General features: G+C 44.3%; 1 protein-coding gene across 1 annotated transcript in view; it reads left to right on the top strand.

The window, feature by feature from the left end:
* The first annotated feature begins 1,770 nt into the window (after nt 1–1,770).
* KCNK9 (potassium two pore domain channel subfamily K member 9) overlaps nt 1,771–12,882 on the top strand; it is a 129,193-nt gene continuing 118,081 nt past the window's right edge. The window contains exon 1 of the mRNA XM_030553880.1: nt 1,771–2,194. Within this exon, the coding sequence (XP_030409740.1) occupies nt 1,912–2,194 (283 nt within the window). The 5' untranslated portion in view covers nt 1,771–1,911. The remainder of the gene's footprint in view (nt 2,195–12,882) is intronic.

Here is a 12,882-nt window from a genome sequence, read left to right as displayed (position 1 = left end):
ACCGAGCCGCCTGCGATGGTGCAAGGCAGGAGACCTGCGGGGAGAGAGACCAGGGGAGGAACAGATCAGTGCAGCCTCTTGCAGGCAAGGTGGGCGCAGCGCGGGAGCATCAAAAGTGCTTCAGCAAGGAGCGGGTTAATAGGAAAAACCCACCCCAGCCGCTCACAAAAGCCACTGCAGGTTGGTTTGCCTGGGGACTGTTCCCACCGCCTGCTGGGAGGATGGGAGCGAGCGAGATGGCTTGGAGCAGTGGCTTGATTTTCCCCGAGATGCTGTCAAGTCCTTGGGAGGAGGCGGATAATTGCTCTTTTTAAAAGGCATTGGTCCAAGAAACCCAACAGCCACAAATAGGACAGGAGCAATAGAAAGTGGCAGTTTTGGGCTCTGGCTGGGGGTGTGTGTGTGTGAGGGGGGAGGGGCGCGACACCCCTGGCTCCTGTTGTATTTTCGGGTGATGGTTGCGGTGTCTTTTCCTACCCGGTCGCAGAAAGGATGGAATGAGCCTCCCTGGGATTTGATGCTTCACCTCCATGGGCCAGACAGGTTGATAGGCTTGTGTCTGTTCGGAGCTAGAGCGAGATCCAGCCAGGTGGGCTGCTGATTTCCTCCACCCTGGGAAACGCCTCTGCTTTTTGTACGCTTCTCCGTGGCCCCAGGGACCCTCCTCCTGCTGGTTTGTGCCCGGCGCTGGTGGACTCTGATTGCTTAAACCCAGGAAGGAAGCGGCACCCCCGAGTTCGGTTCCCCGCAGCGAGGACAGTCAGCTTTGTGGGTATGCTGCCGAAAACTCACAGGCTAACGTCTGATACTGTCTCGTTCAAAGGCGGGCTGAGCATCGGCTATCTCCAGCCACCTGACTCCAGACTGGCTCTTTCAGCGGGGAGCGGCTGAGGGCAGACGCCACAAAGCGCCCGCTTTGAATTCCTTGGCTAGGAACAATTCATACAAAGTTGGTCTCCGCAATCAAACCCGTCGGTGCCCCGTGAGTGCTAGGGGCGTGCTCTGTGCCCGGGAGATCGCTCCGATCCCTTTTGGGCAGGGGACCTGCACCCACTGACCATCAGCCTGGAGCTGGCCTCCCCAGCCACGGAGCGGGGGTGCCTTGCACCAGCCCTCCTTTGAGGGCTCCTCTCACGCCTCCTTCCCGCACGCAACCAGTGGAGAGTGACAGTCCCGGGCAAGCCCCTGCCCCACCTCCCCGGCACATCTGGCGTGCTCGCCGCTGCAGACTCTCCCCCAGCCTCCCCAGAAGCGACCCCCGTTCCTCCTGGGCGGCAGCCCTCCACCCCGGTGCAGCCCTGCCCGAGGCAGCTCTGATGGGGATGCTGCTCCCTCTCCCTCCCTCCCCCTTCCTCCATTCCTCCCCTCCCCCTCGCCAGCCTGAGAAGTGCTGAGTAAAGAAACTTGTCGGAGAAGCAGCAGAAACCCAACCTCCCCTTGCACTGAGGCTGCCTTGCTGCTGGGTGGCTCCCCCAGCCCTTCCCCGCCTGGCACCCTCACCCCTCTCCCCGTGCCGCTCAGCCTCTCCTCGCCAGCACTCGAGGACTGGTCCTTCCCTCCCCAGGACAGTGGGACTCGTCTCCCCCCCCCCCGTCCACTCCTGGAGGCAGCGGCGAGGGAGGTGCTGAGAGGGTGCTGTGCATGGCCCTGCGCACTGGGACGGCTTGGTTTGGGCAAGTCCTGCGTAGAGTTTCCCGGCTGCAGGGCACCTGGTCCAGGCGCTCCAGCAGCCTCCTGTGCCTGTCTTCCTCCCAGGAGCCCGAGCAGGGAGGCGGGGAGCAGCCCCGGAGCCTTGGGAGCAGCAGCTGCCCCCTGCAGCTGCCCCCGGCCAGCTGCTGCTGCTGCACCCTGTCGGATCCCCGGACGGCCAGGGGGGGACATGGTCCCCTCACTCGCCCCTTGCTGGCGGCCATGAAGAGGCAGAACGTGCGGACCCTGTCCCTGATCATCTGCACGTTCACCTACCTGCTGGTCGGGGCCGCCGTCTTTGATGCCCTGGAGTCCGACAACGAGATGCGGGAGGAGGAGAAGCTCAAAGCCGAGGAGATCCGGCTCAAAGGGAAATACAACATCACCAGCGAGGACTATCGGCAGCTGGAGCTGGTCATCATGCAGTCCGAGCCCCACCGGGCCGGGGTCCAGTGGAAATTCGCCGGCTCCTTCTACTTTGCCATCACAGTCATCACGACTATCGGTGAGTGCCCGGCCCCTGGCCTGGCCAGTGATGCCAGGAGCTCCCAGAGCTGGGGGCTGTTGGATGCAAAGGGTTAAACAGGGCAGAAGTCGCTCAGGACCCCTTCCCCTCCCTATCCCCGTGGTGTGTAGCTAGTGTCTTTCCAGGGGCTTTGAGATGGCCCACCAGTCACCCCGAGGCAGCCTTTGTCCTCTTGCACCTGGAGCGTGTGTCTGAAGTTGGGTGAGGGGGTAGAAAGGGGGCTGGCGTTGGCCACCAAGCGAGATTCATGCTCTCTCCGAGGAAGGGGAGGAGAAGGATAATAGACGCCAAAACTCTGCTCGGGAACCTCAAGGCAGGTGGCTGGGATGTGCAACCCATTCTGCTCTGCAACTCCTGGCTTAGCTACTTACTGTACCCTGGGCACTCCTTCACTTGCAAGCTTCAGGGACTTTGGGGAGGGGGGGGCGCGGGAAGTCATGCAAGGAGCTATTTGATGATGATGATGGCAGTGAAGCCTGCATCAGATAATCATAAGTCTTCATTTAATCATGGGAAAAGTTGTCTCTCTCTGTTTGCAAACAGTGTTGGTAGTGGTGGGTGCTGTGCCAGGAGACGCTGAATACAGTCATCCTTTCTATCTGTGGCGTTGTTGTTTACAACCCTTATTTTCCAGAAATTTTGTTTTGCAAATTGCAGTGACTGGTGCTTGAACAGTGGTGTGTTGTGTCACACCCGAGCCTGCATTTTTTGGGGGTAAACAATTAAACAAAGGTAAAGACAATCACTCACCCTTATTCATTACTCAGCTTCAAAGTGAAGTTTCCAGAGACTGTCAAGTGACAATATGTTGACAAAGCTACAGGCTGTCATTTTGCAGTTCTATATTTCACTCCAGTAAAACTGCAGGTTCCAAACAAAGTTTTGTTTCCTGAAATAAAAACAAGCAGGTCGACTACTAGAGGCTGTAATCTACAGATAAAACTGTGGCACTGTTGCTTTGGCCTGTATAGTGTTGACGTTGTTACTTGTTTTATACTAAATAGGCTGCATTTAATGAGGGAGCTGATATGTCCTTCTCACAGGACATGTTCCTCTTTAATATCCTTAGAGATCTGAGAAAGTCACTTCAGCTCAGTGAATGTTTGATAGTGCGTTATATTGAACAGGACATGAAAGAGCAGCTTACTGTTGTTAATAAAGACAGACACTATCTTTTGACTGTTTAGGGCTTGTTACAACAAATTTGCACATTACCACCTGAAGATACTGTCAGTTTTTAGCAGAATATCCGCTTTCCTTTGAGCTGTCAGGAAAAAGTGTCTACTTACATCTATATTTTGACTTTCTTACCTGGGGCAGCGAATCATTTTCTTCGAAAGATCATTTGACAATGTGAAGCCTAGTTCTCTTTATGGAGGTGATGAGATTTTTAAGAGAGAGTCTCTGCTTTTGTTTATCTCCTTGATTAGTTTTTTCCCCACTGCCAGACATCTTTTTATGAATAGAAAACATAAATATTTCATAGGAGGCCATGCGACATATGGTTATTGTGCATGCTCTATAAAGCTAGAACTAGATTCCTGTTTTGTTCAGTGGGATTTCTTCTCCCCAATTTTGCATCTTTTAGTTTTTTATTTGTGCCTTATTAAAACATTGAACTATCTTGTCCATATGGCTTATTATATGATTTAAATATGTGTCCATTTACTTACTGTACTTTTGTATGCCTGCTGTAAACAACAGTTAAATATTTTCACAGTCACTAAGCTATGCTGGTGATGGATATGAAGGGTTGTAAATGAATTTTTTTTCTTAAACAATATTTTACCTGGAAATAACAAAAACTTGCTTTTGTTTCCAAAGTTGAGGAAAGTTGGATCAATGTTTTCCTTTGAGATAGAATAGAAATGACTTAATGAAAAATACAGAAGAGTCCAATTTCTTTTGCTAAAATGAAGGCTGAAGTTTATTAAGTCAACAATGTCAGTTACATGATGCTTAGGTGTTTTCTAAAATGAAGAGTTGAAAATCAATAGCCTTGGACATGTACCCATTTCGTACACTGGGTACCATTCTTATCAGTGAGATGAGGCACTTTGGGAGGTCAGCATTCTTATAACATTACAATATCTATAGCAGTAGTCAAGTGCTGGAAGAAACAGTGCAGTGGAAAGACATAATGGGGAGATATCCTGCCAGAGAATACACTTATAAATACTAGTTAAGATAAGTGATCAATATTCCAAAAGTTTATTAATAAAATAGTTACTATATCTGTCTTGCTTTTCTTCTACTCTGTCTTTCACATAATCCAATCAAAGCATAAGTTGCTCAGTGATTTTATCTTTTATAACAATTGTCTGTAAAAAATTAGAGTGGATGAAATATTGTGGATAAATTACTTATTCATCCAAAAAGATTAATTTTCCAGTAAAAAGCTTCTCATTTTCAATTTTAGTCTACTTAAGAAGTTCTTGGACATTGAAAGGAAATACTAAAGCATTTTTCCTCTATGATGTTGCTTCTTATATTGTGCGGTAATATTAATTGTTCAGGTTAATCTTCTGTTGTTGTTCCTGTTTTTATTCTAAACTTGCACACATTGCTTGCACGCACATCTCATTCTTCCTTCAAAACCTTCCCGGTTGAATTCAAGCAGCACAAACTGTGTTAACGAAGACGGCCCAGTCATTAAGTGCCCCTGTAAAATTAGTTTTGATGATCACAATGACTATCTTAGCCTGGTAGAGACTATTTGTTTAGAACAAAGACCCAAATGAAAGCAAGATTGACTTGTATTTATTGAGCTTCATTTTGAATGTCTACTGTACAAACACGGTGCTGAAAGGGACAGCTCCCTGCAGCAAATGTCCTGCAGTATCCACATTTTGCCAAATTTTGACTCCACATTAAAAAGAAACACAACTCATTAGTTCATCTTAAATATAAATCATTAAAGATCTATTTTAACGGAAGTATAAATAATTAAAAACCTTCCAAGTCAGTTGCAGTAATAAGATTTAGCCAACTTTTTACTCTTGTATTCTCTAGATCATTTTATTTTTATTGGCTTGCAGTAGTAGGTAGTTGCTGGTCTGCGTAACTTGTCAATCCCAGTACTAAATAAAGGAATCTGAGAGTACCGAGTAAATGGAAAGAGAATTTGTATTCTTTCCCCAGGAAATCTTCCCAAACTCAGATTACAATATTTTTTTACTTCTGTTTTCTAATATCTCTAGCAAGGAATTAGCAAGAGCAAATATCACGATTTTCTGTAACCTTATTCTTAAAATCCAGTGGCAAAATAGAAACATCTCTTTTATTGAAGTTTTTATCCTGTTAGAATTATGAGAAAGTTTTCACATGATCAAAGGAAGTAATCAGACACTCATGGCCCTCAACACTTACTGATTTTAATTCAGGATTCTTCTCACTTCGTTAATAACAGCTCCCATCCATCTCCAGCTATCAGGCCAAGAGGATGAGAGAGAGTAAATGAATCTAGTATTCCTTCCAGCTATTTATCTTTTAAATGATACACTGTAGTTTATACCATTGACTAAATTAAGAGTCTGGGTATTATGAATAACAATGCCAACTTTTGAAAAGAAATTCTGGTAACTTGTGACTCCACCTTCTAGGTTTACAGGGGTGAGTAAACTGTTTTTACTTAGGCAGGTAGTGATACTGTCAAAATGTGTTAGTAGTATAGATATGACTCCATCATTTAGGCTTTTAAGGGTGATAGTCATACTTGATTTAACACTACAGAGCCCTAGTAAACACTGAATATTTCTGAAGGCTTGTGTGGATTGTAAAGAACTGAAAGCTGTTTATGTTGCCCTAAAATGAACTAAAGCAATGAACAGATTGAGGATGTTCTTTTTTTGGAAAAAAGAAGTGACTGCATAAAGTAATGAGAGCTGAATGCAGACATGGCATGTGATGTGCAGAGGGAGTCTCAAAAGAGCTGGTTTTCTAGCTTGATGATCTTCTGACTTTTTGAACTCAGTCCATGGTCTACCGTGAGAAGAGATTGAAACTCTCTGATCAACAGATATGTGGTGTTTTTGCAGAATGCTGTACAGTATCTGCAATACCCAGTAGATGATGCTTCCACTGGTAGGGATGCTTTGCAAACAACAGATAGCTGCTTCACAGAGTGTTTGGCCCCAGATTTAAGAAAGTAGGTTTAAAACAAATAAAAGGAAGTTCTTCTTCACACAGCGCACAGTCAACTTGTGGAACTCCTTACCTGAGGAGGTTGTGAAGGCTGGGACTATAACAATGTTTAAAAGGGAACTGGATAAATTCATGGTGGCTAAGTCCATAAATGGCTGTTAGCCAGGAAGGGTAAAGAATGGTGTCCCTAGCCTCTGTTCATCAGAGGATGGAGATGGATGGCAGGAGAGAGATCACTTGATCGTTGCCTGTTAGCTTCACTCCCTCTGGGGTACCTGGCATGGCCACTGTCGGTAGACAGATACTGGGCTAGATGGACGTTTGGTCTGACCCGGTACGGCCGTTCTTATGTTCTTATGTTAAAGTAGCTAAACACACAATTAAATGCATTTCTGTTCAGGACAGCATTTAAGCTACTTACTCTCTGTGCTTCAATTTACACATCTGTAAAATGCGCATAATAATATCTACTGCAGAAGGATGGGTAAGATTTGTTTGCTTAATTTTTGTAAAGTGCATTGTGATCCTTGTATGGAAAGGTCTTGGAAATGATAGGACAAAGAAGTCCATGATTTGATCAGCCAACAGCTGCATCAGCAACTTGCCAGCCGCATGAAGGCCATATCTAATTTAAATAAAAGACAGCTGATTTGAGCCACTCTCCTCTTTAATACATTCAGATCAAGAGGGAGGGCCACGTGCACTTGTGGTACAAATGGGCATAGCTCCTTTGAAGTCAATGAAACTCTTCTAATTCATGCCAGTGGAGCTCTGGTCCAGAGTATTAGATTGTGAGACTTGTTGTCTCTGTTGATTGCACCTTCATACCAATGAGGTCAGCCAACTTGCAGAACTCTGTGGACATGATCACATTATACATGAACATGCAGAGTCAGCCACATTGTAGTACTCTAGGTGTCCATACAACTGTAGAATAGGTTCAGTGAATCTTAAAAGGCCCATCTATACTATATTTCCAACTACATGAAACCATTTAAAAATAGTTTTCCGTTAACGCAGTTGTGCCATCAATATGGCCAGTTCACAACTTTAACATGTTTTTACAGACAATTCTTCAGTCTATTAAAAGAAAAATGTTTTTTTCATACATATACCCTGTCGACATCATGCTACAGTCATGTTAGCAAGACCCATTTTAAAACGGTTTCCAAAGAAGGCTGAAATGTAATTTAGATTGATCTTAAACCATGTTTGCCCAGGATAACATACCCAAGTTATATATACAATAATAGGCTGCACTTGGTGTGATGAAGTGGGACTGTTCTTAATGTTTCCTCAGAATACTGTGTGGGTGCCTCAGTTTCTGGCCAACACTCTGTTTCCTGGCAACTAATGGCCTGAGCCCTTCCCCCCCCCGCAAGGGGATGCTAAAGGTGTGGGAGAACAAAAAGATCAGGTGACCTCCTGGCCTGAGAAAGGAACTCAGCAGAGAAGGAGTGGCTGAAGGGGGTTTCAGTTGGGAGCTGGCTGGGGACGGGAAGTAAGGGCAGATGGGGTTGTCTGGCTTGCTGGGCTCCAGAATGGACCCGGCTGAGGGGTCCAATTCTCTGTACCTACAAGCTCTGTTTTTAGCTCTGTCATCTAATAAACCTCTGTTTTACTGTCTGGCTAAGAGCCACGTCTGACTCTGAAGTGGGGGTGCGTGCAGGACCCTCTGGCTTCCCCAGGACCCTGCCTGGGCGGACTCGCTGAATGCTCCAAGGTCAGACCCAGGAAGGTGAAGCTGTGTGAGCTTCTTGCCCTGAAGACAGTCTGCTCCAAGGGAGAGCAGGCTCCCCAAAGTCCTGACTAGCTTTGTGGGGAGCAGTTCCAGAGCATCGCCCAGGGACTCCGTGACAGTTTGGTTTCTGAAACACCCAAAAGTCCCTTAGCCTTTGGTGATTGTTGTCCCCAGAGCTCCTTGATCCAAATCTGAGAAATTTCATTATTATTATGTAGCGTTTGGCGTCATTTCTCTCTTTTCTCCTTGCCTTTCTGTTTCCTTTTAATTTTTCTTCACTTTCTTCCTTTTTCTATTTTTCACAAACTCTGATGCTCCTTGGGATCAGGGTCAGTTGTAGGGGCAGGCAAGCAGGGCTGTCACCCCTGGGTGCCATCTTCTAAGGGGCTCCATACCTTTGCAAGTTTTTTCCTCTTTCTTTTAATCCACTGATTTGTTGGTTGTGGTTAGGGCATCTTTTTTTTTTTGGTTTGGTCACTGGGGATGAGGCGGGTGTGAAAATGTTTTCTGCCCTGGCCGGCAAAATGGCTGGAACTGTTCCTGCTCAGTACATTTTTTTTTTCATGGAGAAAGAAAGCCCAAGATCATTTAACTGACACTTTGTTCTTCTCTCTTGTATAGTCTTTGAATACACTTGTTGGTTATTTTTCTATACCCATATCAAGTGTCTGAATTTCTTGTGCACCTTTCCTAGGAATGGCTTATAAGTGTCTGTGTCTGTACACCCGTACTTCACTTTGTGCAATAACTATGCAATGCCAAAACAAATTACAGTATAAATGAAACAAACGGGCAAACTGTCAAGCTGGTGTAAAGGAAAGAAAAAGAAGGGGGACAAGAGAAGGAGCAGAGGCATTGATGGGGCAGTTAAAAGAAGCAGGGAGGAAGAGAAATATGGGAGGAGGAAAAGAAGCTCAAGAGACAGCTCATTAATTGATTTAACCATGGGCCTGCTCTTGATCCCATTGAAATTAAAACCAAAACTTCATTGATTTCAGTGGGATCTGGATCAGGCCCCTGTGCATACAGGACATGAGCCAAAGGAAAGTTATCCAATGGAAAGACAGCCCTTGACCGAGCCCATTGTTTTTAATTCATCTGATCCTTGCTTCATGCAAGGAACTAAGTGTCTTTAACTCCTACCAAAGGCAATAGGAGTTCAGGGTGCTGGCTCCCCAGAGGAGGAGCTCATACCCTTGTGCTGGGGACCATTGTTTGGTAAACAGTGATGGGTGTGATCAATGCTGGATTGTAACACGAATAACAATCATCATATATTACCTTGCATGTTCAAAATGCTATACAGCCATTCAGTAATTAACCCTCACAGCACTTCTGTGGGATCGGTAAATCCTGTAAAAAATCTTCTCAGTTGAGAGGTAGGAAGGTTAAGTGACTTTCCTAAAGTCACACACTGCTTCAGTAGCAGAGCCAGGATGGGAACTGGAGATGAGCTGGATCCAAAACCTGTTCTTATGCCTCCAAACCACTGCTGGAGGTAAAAGTATGAAACTGTCTCATAAATCCACCCAATTTAGGTTTAATCAGTTTTTGCCTTTATTTGTACAATTTCAGACAGAATTATTGTCAGACAAATGTATTGATGCCAGCAAATAATAACAGACAAGATGGAATAGGTAAATGGGCCCAAGTTACCACATCCTGGGCACTGGGAAGTTATTTCACATTCCATGATGGCCGTTCCCTTCTCTGACCCCTTGGACTAGGCCTTCAGTCCCATTCCTTCACTTTCTGCATCAGTGTTTTTTCCAATCTGAGCCTTGTTCACTTAAGTGTTTTAAACATTTCTACATTACAGATTCCTTAATCTTTATCCAGTCGACTTTTAGCACATTACCCCTTGATTTTGTTAAGTATCCTGTACATGATGTATGTGCAGACTTCATTTACCCAACTTCTGCATTTTTCCTGCTGTTTTTGCATTTTTGGGGTCACATCATTCTATGTCACTCTGTTCCTGAGCCTTCCCAGACAAAGCGTGTTTTATATTTATCATTATATGTTTGTGTAGCTCTTACTTACACCTTCTGGCATGACATATTACTTATCTTGCCAACAATAACGTCATTTTAAACAAATCACTCATGCCAGGCAAGGCTTTGGCTGAAATGTTACCTTCTCTATACTCGTTCCCTATACATAATTACAATTTATTAAAATCTAGCTAACAAAGTCCTTGGTCTTACCATTTAACAGTTCTTCATTTTTATATCTCAATAGCATATTCAATATGTGTTATCCTACTCTATCCATTAATCTATTATGGGGTGGAGGCTTGGAAAACATGATGAACCTTTAATGTCAACATTTTTTGTCACCGTTAAACATATGTTTTCAAAGGCCTTTTTCATTCAAAGTCCAGTTTTGTTTGTGAATCATTCAAAAAAAACCCGAAACCTTTCATTAGAAATTTTCATGGGTTGTATTTTGAGGGATGTCTCAATTTAAGGGCCTTGATATTTAGTTGTTTTTCATGGTACCAAACACCACACAGACTTTCCTAGTTTATAGCCAGGTAAATAGTACCTCCCCTGAATGTGGATATACCAAAGGCGGACATTCGTCGTGGGTTCATGATATTATAAACAAGCTTCTCTAAGTTGAGTCTCATGGTTCTGGATAGCAGCAGAATCTGTGCGTGGAAATACAGCCATATTATAGAGATGGGCACGTACTATTCTGTTTTATTATCATCTTGGGGAGGGATTTTCGAAAGAAGGCTTAAAGAGCTAGATGACTTTTATTGAAAATCCCAGCCTTTGTTATGATTGTGGCTGGATGAATTAGTCGTCTTCCCCCTAATACAAGCTAGCCATCAAGGACATCTGCTGGTAATGCAGAGCTAATCAGTCATAGTCCTCTCTGCTTCTGATGTGAGCCAACAGGTTGCTACTGACTGCAGTACATGTTCATTGTACGCAGTAGATCATGGGTGGCACCCTATGCCTATATTACTTGGATCCTAGGATGTCTGGAAATTTAGGGCCTGATAGAAGCCTCTTGAAGCCAGTGAAATACTCCCGTTTAGTTCAGTGGGCTTTGGATCAGGTCCTTATTCAACATACATTCTGTTATCCAAGGAGCCACATTCTGTAGCACCCAGACTCCTAGAGAGTTCTCTGTAGTGTAAAGCAAATAATAGACATTCAAAGAAGGGAATGCAAGCGATGTTTTGACCTGTTGTTATGAGTTCTTGCTGTACAAGTGCAGTTTTCATATGCACATTTTCCCCCCAAACAAAGAGACATACGTGGTTTGCTGAGGTTGAGCTTATGTTGTCTTTGGCGTTTACAGCTAGGATTAGCGTGAAGCTTTTTTCAAGGAGTGAGGGATTAAGCTACGTATCTAACTTTCAACAGAGAAATCTGCAAGAAGAGCTTTGATGCTTATTTTTGCTGTTGTTTTAAAAAAATGTTATGCATTCTTTCCCCATTGCCTGACAGTTATCCTCTTCTGATCAGCTGAGATGGTGGTTTTTTTTTTTAATTATTTTTAAAGCTTAATATGCACTTTCTTCCTTTCTGCTTCAGGAAAGAAAACGCCCCTCCAAGTTTCTTGGCATGTTTTTCCAGAATTACATAAACATTTTTTTAATGTTGGGCAGATTGCCACAGGAGGCTTATGCAACATTCAGTTGGTTAAGGGGCAATAGGCTCACTCTCCATTTTTAACTGCTTGCATAATTGAGATGTTGTGGGCATTGCAATGAATGACAACACTCTATTAAGGGGTGCATATGTATTTGTTACTTGTTAGGGTGATTAAGAGGGAAAGAATTGTATCCTGTCCTGTGAGTTGATTCCTGGATCATACTGAAGCAGCACAACCGAGAAGAACATCTTGTAGAAGAGCCCGCTCACTGTGGGATTATAGGGATCTGACAAGCAGCAGATGGTTTCTTAGGCTCTGCCATCATTGAAAATGATAGCTCTCTTTGCTCAATGTGGCAGTCTCTCTTCTGAAAGGCGTGTTTTTCCTGAGACTGATAATACATAGAGTGACGAATTAAACCCACAGCAGCTAATTGTATAGTACAAGAGGTCAGATCAGGGCAAATGGTGCTGTCCCTCAACCTGCGGAAATTCTTAAAGCTCATACCGAAGAGAAATTGGAGACAAAAATTCTATTCTCTAGGCAATTGGTGGTGCCAGCAATTTTCTGTATGTCTCCATTATCCTATTATGAAGACATTTTAGGTCCAGGTGGTGGCATGCTTTATCCCCCACAACCTACCTTCTCTTTTAGCTGTGTCTACCAGCAATGTCCTAGTCCTATGTTTAAGTCATCACAGTCTGTTGCCATGGAAGTTGTGACACAAAGGCAGTATTTTAACAAATCTACAGCCACAGAGGAGCTTTGCAGTTGTTACTTTGTTGTATGTTATGATGGAAGTTTGCTGGGGCAGCAGGGATAGATTTTGTCTCCTTCTTCTTCAAAAGCACAGCCCTTTACCACCTGAGCTAAAGGAGAATCCCCAGTAGCTGTTAACAGCTTGGAGTCTGTGGTACACAGGGGAACAGGCCTGATTTAATCCAGAGCAAGACAATGGTGAGTGTAGGAATAATATTGCAACAATTCATGAAAGCTCCGGTTTGGAATTTAAATGAAGTCCATTGCAGAAACTAGAGACGTTGTAGCAGAATTTACTCCAGTGTTGTGGAATGCATAAGGCTATGACTATAAAGCTATTGTATCTGAAATATTATAGGCCCCTCCATGAAGGAGTGATAGTTGACCTTAGTTTTGGAAGTTTGCATCAGGG

This window comes from Gopherus evgoodei, chromosome 2 (genome assembly GCF_007399415.2).
Source record: "Gopherus evgoodei ecotype Sinaloan lineage chromosome 2, rGopEvg1_v1.p, whole genome shotgun sequence".
Classification (NCBI taxonomy): Eukaryota; Metazoa; Chordata; order Testudines; family Testudinidae; genus Gopherus; species Gopherus evgoodei.
Note: the sequence above shows the minus strand (reverse complement) of the source record. Positions and strands in the feature narration are given on the sequence as shown.